The sequence below is a fragment of the Blennius ocellaris genome (genome assembly GCF_963422515.1).
Source record: "Blennius ocellaris genome assembly, chromosome: 9".
Lineage (NCBI taxonomy): Eukaryota > Metazoa > Chordata > Actinopteri > Blenniiformes > Blenniidae > Blennius > Blennius ocellaris.
In genome coordinates, this window is record NC_137658.1 from 2,136,678 (window position 1) to 2,151,970 (window position 15,293).

The following is a 15,293-nucleotide window of genomic DNA, read 5'->3' on the forward strand; positions in this document are numbered from 1 at the left end:
TATATATATAAATATATATATTAAAAAAAATTCCCCTCTCGCCGTCCGCGGGCGATCACCTGTTTTTCTATTCCAAGCTCGGGTCCTCTACCAGAGGCCTGGGAGCTTGAGGGTCCTGCGCAGTATCTTTGCTGTTCCAAGTACTGCACTTTTCTGGACTGAGATGTCCGAGGTTGTTCCAGGGATCTGCTGTAGCCACTCCTCCAGTTTGGGGGTTACTGCCCCGAGTGCTCCGATTACCACGGGCACTACTGTCACCTTCACCTTCCAAGCCCTCTCCAGCTCCTCTCTGAGCCCTTGGTATTTCTCAACTTTCTCATGTTCCTTCTTTCTGATGTTCCCATCACTTGGTATTGTTACATCCACCACGATTGCTTTCCTCTGCCCTATATCAACCACCCCGATGTCTGGTTGGTTCGCCATTACCATCCTGTCTGTCTGTATCTGGAAGTCCCACAGGATTTTCGCTCGGTCATTCTCCACCACCTTTGGGGGGGTCTCCCACTGTGACCTTGGGGTTACCAGACCATACTCCGCACAGATGTTTCGGTACACTATGCCAGCCACTTGGTTATGTAAGCTTTCCCAGCCAGCATCTTGCACCCTGCAGTTATGTGCTGGATTGTCTCAGGTGCCTCTTTGCACAGTCTACACCTTGGGTCTTGTCTGGTGTGGTAGATCTGGGCTTCTATGGCTCTGGTGCTCAGAGCCTGCTCCTGTGCAGCCAGGATGAGGGCCTCTGTGCTGTCCTGTAGGCCAGCCCTCTCTAGCCATTGGTAGGACTTCTTGAGATCAGCCACTTCAGTTAAGTTCCGGTGGTACATCCCATGTAGGGGCTTGTCCTCCCATGATGGTCCCTCTTCCAGCACCTCTTCATCTATATATATATATATATATATATATATATATATATATATATATATATATATATATATCTTCTTCCCTACCTTCGTTTAATTTATTTACCCTCTCCTTTCAAAATTAATTAATTAATTAATTAAAGTGTTTGGCCTGGCAGTGGGTGGGTATTTACTTTATCCCCTTATTAAAATTTATTTATTTATTCTTTTTTTTACATCCCCACCTTAATTTACCCCCTTTCAAATGTATTTTATTTAATTCCATACTTTCATTTCACTTTTTAAAATGTATTTATTTATTTATTTATCTATCGTTCCCCATCTTCATTTCCTCCCTTTTAAATGTATTTATTTATTTATTTGTTTGTTTGTTTGTTATAAGTGTTAAGTGTTTGGCCTATATTGGTTATATTTAAGTCAATCGGTCCGCATTGTACAAAATGTTTTCTAAATAAAGTTTGGAGAAAGAAACAAATAAAAAAACCCTGCAGGACAAGTGGGACACCGAGTTCCGAGACGTCGAACATGATCAAGTATTTCTGTTTTGTTCTTCTGCAGCAGGAGAAACTTCTTCCCTCCGTCTTTCTGAACAGACGTCAGGATTTCACTCTCTTAATTACTCGCCTCTCCACAGACGAATAAACCCACTTCCAGCGTTATTCTTCCAATAATCTCCGTCCCGACCCCCCCCCCCCCCCACTGGAGGCTCCGGGGGGCTCCTTCCCAGGCCGGCCGGCCGCCATCGATTGACCATTGATTGGAGGAGATTACAGCCGCGGCCGGCGGAGCGAATATCCACCGTCATCCAGCTCTTCACTCCGTCGTCAGAGGAATTAAACCGAGCCGCCGGCTGCAGAGGCTTTCAATCTCCCTCCGTCGCCCCGGAGACGCTGGACTGAACCCAAACTCTGTAAACGCCCCCACACACACCCCCCCCCCCCCCCCCCCCCCCCCCCTCACCCCCCCCGCTGCCTGACAGCTGCTCTAGAACACCATAGTATTATATTATATTATCATTATTAATTATAATAATATTATCATAGCATTATATATTATAGTATTATATTATTATAGCACATTATACTATTATAGTATTATATTATTATAATAGCATTATAGTATTATAGCGTTATACTATTATAGCATTATATTATTATAGCATTATATCATTATAGTATTATATCATTATATTATATTATATTATTATAGTGTTATATTACTAATAGTACAATAGAATACTGCGTTCTCTGCCAGACTCACCTTGAGCTTCTGGATCTTTCCAGCCAATGAGGAATGAGTGCCGACGTGCTGGAAGAGCGACGGCTTGAAGCGAATCCTCAGGTTGGCCTTCTGCCGGTCGCAGTGTTTCTGAGGGAGGAGGACAGTTAGAGCCACGCCCCCTTTTCATACCGAGAGCCAATCAAATCAGTCGCCGGGGCTGAACGGAGTTCTGATAAGATCTGTGGAGCCGAGTTAAACTACCATGAGCTATCGTCCATGTATACATATATATATATATATATACATATATATAGTAAAGTTCTGGCGGGCTCCCTGTGGTTGTGTCCGACTCACCGCGTCTTTCTCCGGGTTGCACACTTTGACCCACATGATGTGGTCGAGCAGCCAGTCGATGGGTTTGTCTTTGTAGAACATGAGCATGAACTCCACGATGAGCGACAGGTCCAGGGACTTGAACATCTTCCCTGCAAGAGGCGGAGACGAGAAGGAGGGAACGTGAAACACGTGAAAACAAAAAAACAAGCATCAAATTCGCACAGAAACTGAAGAGTTCACATGAATACATTTGTAAATGTAATTGAAATGTGTACATTTCTAAGTATGTCAAGTTGTGTGGAGTTTTTCTTGGAGTTCGATGAACAAAAAGAACAGATAAAAAGGAAAAAGACACAAAGAAGAAGAACAGGAAGTGCTTTTTTTAAGCCCTATTGACTGGATTTCTACTGGCTGGTTTTCTACTGGCTATATTTCTATTGGCTATATTTCTATTGGCTGGTTTTCTACTGGCTATATTTCTATTGGCTATATTTCTATTGGCTGGTTTTCTATTGGCTGGTTTTTTATTGGCTAGATTTCTATTGGCTGGTTTTCTATTGGCTATATTTCTATTGGCTGGTTTTCTATTGGCTGGATTTCTACTGGCTATATTTCTATTGGCTGGTTTTCTACTGGCTATATTTCTATTGGCTATATTTCTATTGGCTGGTTTTCTATTGGCTGGTTTTCTATTGGCTGGATTTCTATTGACTGGGTTCCTATTGACTGGATTTCTATTGGCTATATTTCTATTGGCTGGATTTCTATTGGCTATATTTCTATTGGCTGGATTTCTATTGGCTGGATTCCTATTGGCTGGTTTTCTATTGGCTATATTTCTATTGGCTCTATTTCTATTGGCTGGATTCCTATTGGCTGGTTTTCTATTGGCTGGATTTCTATTGGCTGGTTTTCTATTGGCTGGATTTCTATTGGCTGGATTTCTATTGGCTGGATTCCTATTGGCTGGTTTTCTATTGACTGGATTTCTATTGGCTGGATTCCTATTGGCTGGTTTTCTATTGGCTGGATTTCTATTCGCCACCGCCATGACTCACCGATGAAGCCGAGCTGAGAAAACTCCAGGATCATCCACTCCTCCGACGGCTGCTGCAGAGCAAAGTTCTTCATGGTGGTGAAGTAGTTTGGACGCGCGACGATGTCGTCCTCCAGCTGCGGGACAGGAAGAGACGCCAGAGAGCGACTGGCGGGGTCAACAGAGCTGCGTTTCCCGTCAGAATAAAAGTCTGAGGATTGAAGTGGAACGTGGACGAGCTGCAGAAACACTGACGTGTGCCGGGATCATCAATGTTCATTAAAGCCGTCAGCTCAACTCACATTTCAACAGTTTTACATCAAGTATGTGACAAATGAGATTTACTCCTGAATCAGTGATTCAGACGTCAGATGTTGAAGAGGCCAGATCAGATCGATTGTTTATGAAGCCCTTTTTTCCCTTTAAGTAAGAAAAAAGCGCGAATCAATGGAAAAAATGAGTGAAATGTGATGAAACGGAACATTATACTGCACAGAAAATCATCTAAAGAATCTCTTCTTTTTGTTGTTGTTGACATTTTAACTGTATTCCAGCTTTTTGGAAAGTAGGACTGAACAAAGTAGTGATTTAATACAAATAGACCTGAACGCACCACACTGTGTCCCTGAATGTACCAGAGTGTCCCTGAATGTACCAGTGTTGGACCTGAGATGTGTCCCTCAACGCACCACACTGTGTCCCTGAACACACCACAGTGTGGACCTGAGATGTGTCCCTGAACGCACCACAGTGTGTCCCTGAATGCACCACAGTGTGTCCCTGAATGCACCAGGATTAGAACTGAGCTTTGTCCCTGAACGCACCATACAGTGTCCCTGAACGCACCACAGTGCCCCTGAATGCACCAGTGTCCCTGAACGCACCACAGTGTGTCCCTGATCGCACCAGTGTTGACCTGAGATGTGTCCCAGAACGCACCACACTGTGTCCTTGAATGCACCAGTGTTAGACCTGAGCTTTGTCCCTGAATGCACTACAGTGTCCCTGAATGCACTGCAGTGTCCCTGAATGCACTACAGTGTCCCTGAATGCACCACACTGTGTCCCTGAACGTAACATAGTGTGTCCCTGAATGCACCACACTGTGTCCCTGAACGCACCAGTGTTAGACCTGAGCTGTGTCCCTGAACGCACTGCACTACATTGTGTCCCTGAATGCACCAGTGTTAGACCTGAGCTGTGTCCCTGAACGCACAACACCGTGTCCCTCAATGCACCACAGTGTCCCTGAATGCACCACACAGTGTCCCTGAACTGGAAGCAGCAGGTTGTGAAACACTCGAACTAAACTCTGAGTGTTTAAGTTTCCTGTTTGAGCAGAAAGGTTTTGTTTACCTGGACGTAGTAGGTCCCTTTGGACTGAGCGTACATCATGAGGAAGCAGTAGTCCAGGTTCTGCTTCGTCCTCCACCTGAGGGGGGGTGGGGGGGGGGGGGGGGGGGGGATAAAATATCACACACAATGATGTGAATTAACCTGTAGTAATGAAGAACTGCAGTACGACGCCACATAAACCCGCAGCTCAGTGACGGATTAACAACCACCAGCCGCCGCTCCGTTAATTTTAATTCCCCTCATGAAAAGTGGCAGACGGATCAGTGACCGGGGCCAGAAATAATTCTGAAAGTGATCAAAACTACCGACGCTGTGGGGAATAACTGCCGCCGAGCTGCTAAACCTGGAAAACACACACACTAAATTTGATGAAATTCTGCTGACTGTGCAAAAACTACAGTGAGACGAAGCGCACAGCGAAAAAAAACCAACCCCAAATGTAGTTATGCAAAATTAGCAAAATATACAAAAAAATATTATAAATAACCTGAAAATCAACATCATTGCATTTTAATGCGACCATCAAATGAGACATAAAACCTGAAGACGACAAAACTTTATGCAGAAATACCAAGGAAAGAAAACAAAACCAGTAAAACCTTTGAATTTAATCCCTTCAAACAAAAACACACGGAATTAAACGATGATGAGGATTGAAGTGTGAATAAGAAGTGATTAGAGTGAATTAATCCTCGCAGCTCAGATTAACGAGATTAACGGCGGTCAAACCACAAGATGAAGAAATAAACTGAAGCAGGTTTCTGTCAAACTCTGCAGGAGAAAATAATCCCAGAATTTTTTTGATCTCAGTCTGTCCCAGAAATTATGCTCTATAATCTGGATTAGAGGAGGAAGATGCTCTATAATCTGGATTAGAGGAGGAGGATGCTCTATAATCTGGATGATAAGAGGAAGATGCTCTATAATCTGGATGATAAGAGGAAGATGCTCTATAATGTGGATTAGAGGAGGAAGATGCTCTATAATGTGGATCAGAGGAGGACGATGCTCTATAATCTGGATGATAAAAGAAAGATGCTCTATAATCTGGATTAGAGGAGGAAGATGCTCTATAATCTGGATTAGAGGAGGAAGATGCTCTATAATCTGCATTAGAGGAGGAAGATGCTCTATAATCTGATGATAGGGGCAGATGCTCTATAATCTGCATTAGAGGAGGAATATGCTCTATAATCTGATGATAGAGGCAGGTGCTCTATAATCTGCATTAGAGGAGGAAGATGCTCTATAATCTGATGATAGAGTAAAATGCTCTATAATCTGGATTAGAGGAGGAATGTGCTCTATAATCTGATGATAGAGGCAGATGCTCTATAATCTGATGTTAGAGGAGGAAGATGCTCTATAACCTGGATTAGAGGAAGAAGATGCTCTATAATCTGGATTAGAGGAGGAAGATGCTCTATACTCTGATGTTAGAGGAGGAAGATGCTCTATAATCGGGATTAGAGGAGGAAGATGCTCTATAAGCCTCCTGCTTCCGTCAGCAAGAGTCAGCTTGTTTTAGTATGTTTTGTCTTTTTGTAGAAGTTCAGTCTTTTTTCCAAACCTTCCTTCTTCTCATTTCATCTCCGGTTTATTTGAAGCTTCTTCTCGTTTCTCTTCACAGTCACGTGCTTTTTTTTTTTTTTTTTGGCATTCCGCCGTCTGATCGGCTCTGAACCTTCCTGACGCTTGAACTTTAACGGATCACCCGCCGCTGATGAAGCGACGGGACAGGCGGCGTGGAGACGGGATGAATCGGAGCGACGAGCCCGAGGACGGAGTGTGACGCGACGGGACGTTTCCACACGGCGCCGCCGCCGGGCGCCGTCAGGACAAACAAGGCTGCCTCTGAGTCAACTCGTCGTTGGACCTCAGTCGGGTTATAAAAAGACCAGAGTCTTTTTAAAAGGAGGAGGAGGAGGAGGAGGAGGAGGAGGAGGAGGAAGGAGAATCCTTCATTTACGACCCTCATGTTCGTCACATGATGCAGGACAAAAGCTCACATTCTGCTTCCTTTTACTTTTAATCCCACAAAGAGCAGCTTCAGTTCTCAGTCACACACAAAGACTGTTCACTTTGTTTAAAAAGCGGTTTTGTGTCCTTTCAAGTGAAAACGCGATGTGTTTTTTAACAAGAAAGTTTTCGTGAAATTCATGTCGCTGGCATGTTGGGCCACTAGTGGGCGCTATTGATTGTTCATGTAACGAAACAACACACACATGCAGCAGAGAACAGAGGGAGAACTCGGACATTTCCAGAGATGAAAGGCGCCACCGGCGGGATCAAAGGTTGGATAAGACAACAACACACCTGACTCTCTCTTTGGGATCGCCGAACGACTCCCGCAGCCGAGAGAAGTCCGGGTAGAAGTGGACGGACGGAGAGACGACCTCCAGAAGACCCGCCTGGATCTCAACTGGGAAACTGAGACAACCGGGGGTCAGACACACACAGACACAGACACACACACACAAGGTTGCCGCGGTAACAAACATCCCATCATAAGATACTTACAGGCGCTTCAGGTTGTCTGCTACACTGCTGGCGTACTGCTGGTCAGCCTGAAAACACACACACACACACACACACACACACACACACACACACACACACACACACACACACACACACACACACACACACACACACACACACACACACACACACACACACACACACACACACAGTTAGCAGCTACATCAGTTTCAGTTTAGAACGACATTAAAAAAAAAAGATGAAGAAGCAAAATGAAAGTTCTCAAAAAAAAAAAAGCAGTCTTGAATATTGTGTTTCCCTCCAGATTCATATTATATATTCATATTATATATTATATATTATATAATATTTCTCTCACCCTCACCACTGCAGCAGCAGCGCCCCCGGTGGACAGACCAGGAACAACACATCATCTAATCTCAGTGTTGTTTCACACATGTCAGACAGCCCTGCGAGGCGGCTGGGACTTATTTTTTGCATGTTGTTGTTTTATTGTTTTGGTCTTTCTTTTTTTAAAAATAATTAAATCCGTTTGTAGATCTTTGTAGTTGTTTTCTTCGACCTTGTGGACTTTTGTATTTTGCATTTGTTTATACGACTTTTTGTTGTTGTTCTGCAGTTGTTTGAACACTAACAAACGATCTGAAGTCTTTGTGATCATGTTGTATGTTTATGTCTTTGTGATCATGTTTGTGTCTTTGTGATTATGTTGTTTTGAGTTTGTTTTGCGTCTCTTTTAAGTCATTTTTGCTTCATTTCATTGGTCGTTTGGAGTCTTTTTACACTGTTTCACACTGGTTTGTGTGTTTGTTGTTACGCAGGAGGTTCTCATCTCTATATCTTTTTCTGTGTGTGTGTGTGTGTGTGTGTGTGTGTTTGTGTGTGACTCTGTTTACAGACGCCACGTTTAATCTTTTGAGTGAAAACATTTGTGTCGATCAGAGACGACATCATCCGAATACTTCCCTTGATCAAAACATCTCCTCACTTTCTCTCAGACAACAAGAACAACAACTTGAGAGACGCGTGACATCACAGTCCTTGCAGCCAATCAGACCCCCCCCCTCCCTTCAGCAGCCAATCGCCAGGCTGCGGAGGTCGCCTCTCGGTCACCAGCCTTGTGGGTCTGAGCAGAAAGTGTGTGTTTGTTTTGGCGTCCTGGAGGTGCCAGGTGGGTGGAGCCAGGTGGGTGGAGCCAGCTGGGTGGAGCTTAGCACAGAGCAGGAGTGTTGATGAAGAGGAGCAGAAGCAGGTGATCCTTCTCACTTTTTTCCCCGCCGGGCTCATAAAGTTTCCCACAAACTCAAAAATTTCTCACATTTAAACCTTTTTTTTTTTTTTTTTTTATCAAATTGAAAACTTTAAACTCATTAAGAGGATTTAATGCCCTGTTTTTTCTCTGAACTGATGATTTTTCTACAGAAATCTGACGGCGCCTCCGTCGCCTTTTGTTCTTGTTGAGTTCAAGCCAACATTTTTAGGTGTCCGAAGAAAAAAAACAAAAACAAACTGAAACAACCTTTTGAAAACGACTCCCTGGAAACAGGGGGGGAAAAAACGAACCTTTTCCGAAACGCTTAACGAGTCGTTCTGCACGCGCTCAGTGGAGGGACAAAGTATAAACTCCCAGATTCTCCTTGGTACTTTTATTTTGACAGTCACCATACAAACAAACAAGTTTATTTTTCCCCACAAACTATCCTTTTGTTTTCATTGTTTATTGGTGGAAATAAATATAATAATAATAATTATTTCTTCACTTTTAATAGGATTTCCATGTGATATTGTTTATTGTAAATAATTTTTCAAAAGGTTTAAGGTCCACAAACATATTAATCACAATCAATTGCTGTAATTATTTCATTGTGATTCCAGTTATTTTTATTATTATTCTGACAATCGACTGAGTGAAAACTCTTCATTCTATTTCACCAAGTTGAGAGACGCCTTGTTTACATTTACAACATTTTATTCTCTGCTTCATGTGTGTGTGGCGACAGCACCCACTAGTGGCCGTACATGAAAAGACGGGGCCAGCGGAGGGTTTGTTGCCGCCCCCACCTCCACCTCCACCGTTCTCCTGCTCCCTCCATCACAACACGCCTCCGTCATGCAATATTCACGGCGACACATCCCTCCACTTTAAAAGCTCTTAAGTGTTTTTGCCGCTCCTCGATCGTCGGCACAAAACGACGGATTCCGCGATCCGTCCGAACCCGGTGACCCCGGAGCGGCGGCGCTCGGCTTTAATGTTTGATTCGGACTGAATTCAGTGACGACGCAAAACAAAGCTGAACTCTGTCGCATTTAAAGAAAAACAAAAAAACAAAAAAAACAAAAACCAAGAGAGGATGTTAAATATTTTATCAGCCCGGAGGAAAAAAAATGAAAAAAGAATTCTGACTTACAAACTGAGAGGACGCTGCCGAACAGACGAGGGAAACGAGAGAACAAGAAAAGAAACGTGTAAAAATCAGTGAAACGTACAAATGGAGGAGAGAAAGACGGCGGAACGCCGCCGGGAGGCCGGAGTCCCGTTCGCTTCACTAAAGTTTCACGTTTACAAGGTATAACGGCGTCTGGTCACACGGAAAACTGCAGAAAGACGTAGTTTTCATGTGCGGCCACTAGTGGCTGCTGTTGGTGTAACGAAATCTACACAAGAACTCAGAGAAAAACACGATATAAATATTAACTACAAGAAACACTTCCTATAAACAGACGAGGGGGTTTGATTGTTATAATGGTGACTGTCAAAATAAAATCACCAAGTTGGATTGCTATGAAGGTGACTGTCAAAATAAAACCACCAAGTTGGATCGTTTTGATGGTGACTGTCAAAATAAAACCACCAAGTTGGATTGTTATTATGGTGACTGTCAAAATAAAACCACCAAGTTGGATTGTTATTACGGTGACTGTCAAAATAAAACCACCAAGTTGGACTGTCATTACGGTGACTGTCAAAATAAAACCACCAAGTTGGACTGTTATTACGGTGACTGTCAAAATAAAACCACCAAGTTGGACTGGTATTACGGTGACTGTCAAAATAAAACCACCAAGTTGGACTGTCATTACGGTGACTGTCAAAATAAAACCACCAAGTTGGACTGTCATTACGGTGACTGTCAAAATAAAACCACCAAGTTGGATTGTTATTACGGTGACTGTCAAAATAAAACCACCAAGTTGGATTGTTGTTACGGTGACTGTCAAAATAAAACCACCAAGTTGGACTGGTATTACGGTGACTGTCAAAATAAAACCACCAAGTTGGACTGGTATTACGGTGACTGTCAAAATAAAACCACCAAGTTGGACTGTCATTACGGTGACTGTCAAAATAAAACCACCAAGTTGGACTGTCATTACGGTGACTGTCAAAATAAAACCACCAAGTTGGACTGGTATTACGGTGACTGTCAAAATAAAACCACCAAGTTGGACTGTCATTACGGTGACTGTCAAAATAAAACCACCAAGTTGGATTGTTATTACGGTGGCTGTCAAAATAAAACCACCAAGTTGGACTGTTATTATGGTGACTGTCAAAATAAAACCACCAAGTTGGATTGTTCTGACGGTGACTGTCAAAATTAAACCACCAAATTGGACTGTTATTACGGTGACTGTCAAAATAAAACCACCAAGTTGGATTGTTATGACGGTGTCTGTCATTGTCAGTTGATGAAAACCCGCGATTAAATAAACTTTTTGTTAATACATTTTTGACTCTCACCTGAAACTCTCAGGTCTCAAACTCTCACCTGAGACTCTCACCTGAGAGACACCAAGATGAAGTTTGATTTGACGTCTTCGAGATAAAAATCCCTGTTATTTTTTTCATTTCCTGAGGATCCTGAGTTCAGCTTCTAATGGAGGGGCTCTGGAGGAAACGACTCTGGATGGATATGACCCACGACACACACACATTCTCACACACACTCTTACACACACACACACACACACACACACACACACTGACCTCAGCGATGAGAACCACGATGACACAGTCGTCCTTCTCGGCGGCGCTGAGCTCGGACATCAGGGAGCTGAGTGTGTCGGTCAGGTAGGAGTGGACCTCCCTCTTCACACTGGGGACCCCCATCACTATGGAGACTACACACACACACACACACACACACACACACACACACACACACAGGGAGCAGTGCAGCATTAACACCCAGCACATAGACGGAGCCGCAGGCTGTGTGCTGAACTGGGACTGCGACACGTTTACAGCAAACAGTCGCAGCCGGAGGCCAAAAGAGAAGATCTGGGAGGAAGAAGAAGAAGCGTTTCCAGTAAATAAAGACTAAATCCTCCTCGAATGCACTTTATGGAGTTTAAAATGTTGTTTTAGCTTCATTGACCCGTTGGGACACTTTTGAGAAGCTCTTAACTTTGACCTTCATCTTGGTAATTAAAAAAACAACAACAACAAAAAAACAACTCTCTTACCTGATTTGCTTTTTTTACTTAAAATAAAAGTCCTTCAAAATGATTATACTACATTATCATTGTGTACAAAGTCGTATGAACACATACAGAAGAAATAAAAAAGCAATCTGTGGGAAGTTCAGTTAATAGACCAATCCGAGCAGGAAATAGACTGAACCACGACCGCCAAAATAAAACAGGTTGAACGATAGGAACCCTTTTCAATTAAGAACAACAAGTAACATCGAAAAAAAATGACTTTGAGAGTGAAGAAGATTTCCAGCCGGTCTGGAGCCAAACGCTTCCTGTTTTTGTTTTATTTTGTTAAATAAAACAGAGACAAATGAAATGTCAAGAACTGTCAAGAACAAAATTCTTGAGGTTTCGCCATTAATTTTGTTAATTATTAATGAATTTAACTATTTATTCAAATTCCAGAATTATTGTTTAGAATATCTTATTAGTCTGATTTAAACCAGCCGGCAGTCGTTTGCTGTTAAATCTGTGTTTCGCCCCCGAACTTTACCAGACGCATGTCAGATTCCATTTTTAATAAAATAATTAATTAATTAATATCTTTGATGATCAAGAATCATGATTGATATTCAAACTGGCTAAAACACATTATTGACATGTGAGGGAAGAAATCCCTGGATACTGACATTATTTCATGTTTACAGGATATTACATGTTGTGTAACCCGACAGCCAACACACACACACACACACACACACACACACACACACACACACACACACACACACACACACACACACACACACACACACACACACACACACACACACACACACACACACACACACACACACACACACACACACACACACACACACACACACAGTGTGATGTGTTTGTTCCCTCCAGTTTTCTCTAGATTCAGTGAAGCAGCCTTGTCAGAAAACGGTTTAGTAAGCAGAATAAAATCTTGATAAATAAATGAGACTTGACACACACACACACACACACACACACACACACACACACACAGACACACACACACACACACACACACAGACACACACACACACACACACACACACAGCTATGCAGTGACCTTGGTCAGCTGTGGAGCTCAGAGCTGTTTATTTTACTCTCCGGGGTGTGTTGGGTGCATCAGTAGGGGGGGGGTGGGGGTGGGGGTGGGGTGGTGTTGCTGCAGGGAAGGTGCACTGTTCCGGGGTTGCTGGTTCAGTCACGGGGGTTTTTGCAGGTCAACACAGGGACTGTTTTGGTTTGTTTTGTTGTTGTTTTGTTTGCCCCCCCCCCCGTTTAGCGTTCGCCCCCCTGCTGTTGCCCCCCCCCCCCCCCCAGGGGGTGAGAGGTGGAGCAGGAACGTCAGCCTGGGTGGAGCTTCCTGCCTTAAAACGGCCTTCTGGACGAACACGTCACCATCGTTGTTTTTTGTTGTTGTTTTTTTGTTGTTGGTTTTTTGTTTTTGTTTTTTTTTTTTAAAAACAGGAACGACTTTTGCAACTGAACCGTATCAGAAAAACGCCAAAAAATTTCAATGGCGCTTTTTGACGAGGGTCCTGTTTCCATGACGACGTCTCAGCTGAAAACAGCAACACCTTTATGTTTTCGTTTCGGAAAAGTTTCACGTTCACACGGCAACATTGTGAGAACGGCGGAAACGCTGAAGAAGATGCAGCCCCACCAGTCCTAGTGTGTGTGTGTGTGTGTGTGTGTGTGTGTGTGTGTGTGTGTGTGTGTGTGTGTGTACCTCCGGTGCGGCCCTGGCCCAGGTGCACGGCCGGCTGCAGACTGTCTTCGCGGTTCAGCAGGTGAGGAAGGTGGTGGAAGATGGAGGGAAGCTGCAGGACGTTCTTGCTGCTGCTCACGTTCCACAGCTTCAGCCTGGTTTCCTCTGTGGAGCAAAACACACTGAGTGACCACGGAACCTCCACCTTCTCACCTCCACCTCCTAACCTCCTTCTCACCTCCGTCTAACCTCCACCACCTAACCCCCACCATCTAACCTCCACCATGTAACCTCCATCAAACCTGGAAAAAATTGACCTTTTTTTCAGGAACCGGGTCGCGACAGACAACTCAAACTAATTCAACTAATATATAAATCTATATATACAGTAATATCAATTATTACTGTTCCGTCTGGTTTTTTTGTTGTTCTTTTTTTTACCCCCCTTGTTTTTGTTTATTTTTATTTAATTGTTTATTTTATTGGAATTGTTTATTTAATTTTTAAAGTGTGAGAATGCACATATGTGTGTACATCGTGTGTATATAGGAAAAAACAGGATGTTACCCTTTTCCCTTTTACATTCTTTATTTATCTTTCATTCTTATTTTTCTTATTTCTCCTATTTCTTTCTTATGTTAATTTCAACTACATTTGTTCAGGATAAACCGTCTTTGTTTGTCCGTGTTGACAAAATTTGAAAAAAAAACCCAAATAACAGTGATTTTAGATTCCAGAAAAAAAAAAGTAAGAGTCAGTTTCTTTACTAAGGAGATGTGTTTTTTAATTTATCGTTGTTGTTTAGTTTTTTTCCTTGTCTTTCCTCTGTTAAAAGCGCCTCACAATGACCGTGTTGTGTTTGGTGCTGTATCAATAAAGTTGTGTTGAACAGCAGCTCACCGGAGAGGCTGCTCCAGGTGCGGTTGATGTCCCGCAGCGCCTGCTTCTCGGCGATGGCCCTCTTGATCTCCTCCAGGACCAGGTTCAGCTCCTTGGAGCGCCGCAGGTTCTCCTGCTCCGCCGAGTGGAGGCGCTCCCTCAGCGCCAGGAACTCCCGCTGGTAGATGTCCACCACATCTCCTGCAGGGGGGGTGGAGGAGGGTGGAGGGAACTCTCATCAATAAACCTTCATCTCTTTGTACCAGGAGGAAAATCTCCTCCGTCAGTGAGACTCCAGCTGCGACAACTGCTACAACGTTGCTGCGGTTATACGGTTATACGTGGCGGCGCAATTTATCTTAAATTCATCGTCATGGTGACGTCGATACGCAGAACATACACATTGTGGTTTTATATATGTTCTGTTGGGTTTGGGTGTGAACAAGCATGTTGGGGAGGGAGCACAGTCTCAATTAATACGTCAAAACTTGACACGCGTATATATATATATTTTTTTCTATTTCTATTTCTATATATTTCTTTTATTTTATATACTTACTGTTGTAAATACAACAGTAAGAATGAATCTAATATAGAAGACATATGTATGTGTGTGTGTTTATGCAGTATATATACGCACATATATAGGTCTTCTATATTAGATTCATTCTTACTGTTGTATTTACATGTACACACATATACATGCATATATATGTATATATATATATATATGTATATATATACATACATATATACACACACACACATATATACATATACATATGTATATCTGTCTATGTGTTCTATATTAGATAACATTCTTACTGATATATTTACATATATAATACTAATTATTCCTTACACAGGTCAAATTAATATATAGTGGAGAACTTTTAGGATTTGATAAGTTTTCTTCTTCCTACACTTTGAAAATGAA

General features: G+C 42.8%; 1 protein-coding gene across 1 annotated transcript in view; it reads right to left on the minus strand.

Moving 5' to 3' along the window:
• The window catches only part of mgat4b (alpha-1,3-mannosyl-glycoprotein 4-beta-N-acetylglucosaminyltransferase B), a 53,697-nt gene that overhangs the window by 7,793 nt on the left and 30,611 nt on the right, over positions 1 to 15,293 (minus strand). The window contains exons 2-10 of the mRNA XM_080502139.1: positions 14,378 to 14,557; positions 13,499 to 13,642; positions 11,300 to 11,433; positions 7,330 to 7,376; positions 7,126 to 7,239; positions 4,810 to 4,885; positions 3,476 to 3,590; positions 2,436 to 2,566; positions 2,121 to 2,228 (exon numbers count right to left, since the gene is read on the minus strand). Of these exons, the coding sequence (XP_080358265.1) occupies positions 2,121 to 2,228; positions 2,436 to 2,566; positions 3,476 to 3,590; positions 4,810 to 4,885; positions 7,126 to 7,239; positions 7,330 to 7,376; positions 11,300 to 11,433; positions 13,499 to 13,642; positions 14,378 to 14,557 (1,049 nt within the window). The remainder of the gene's footprint in view (positions 1 to 2,120; positions 2,229 to 2,435; positions 2,567 to 3,475; positions 3,591 to 4,809; positions 4,886 to 7,125; positions 7,240 to 7,329; positions 7,377 to 11,299; positions 11,434 to 13,498; positions 13,643 to 14,377; positions 14,558 to 15,293) is intronic.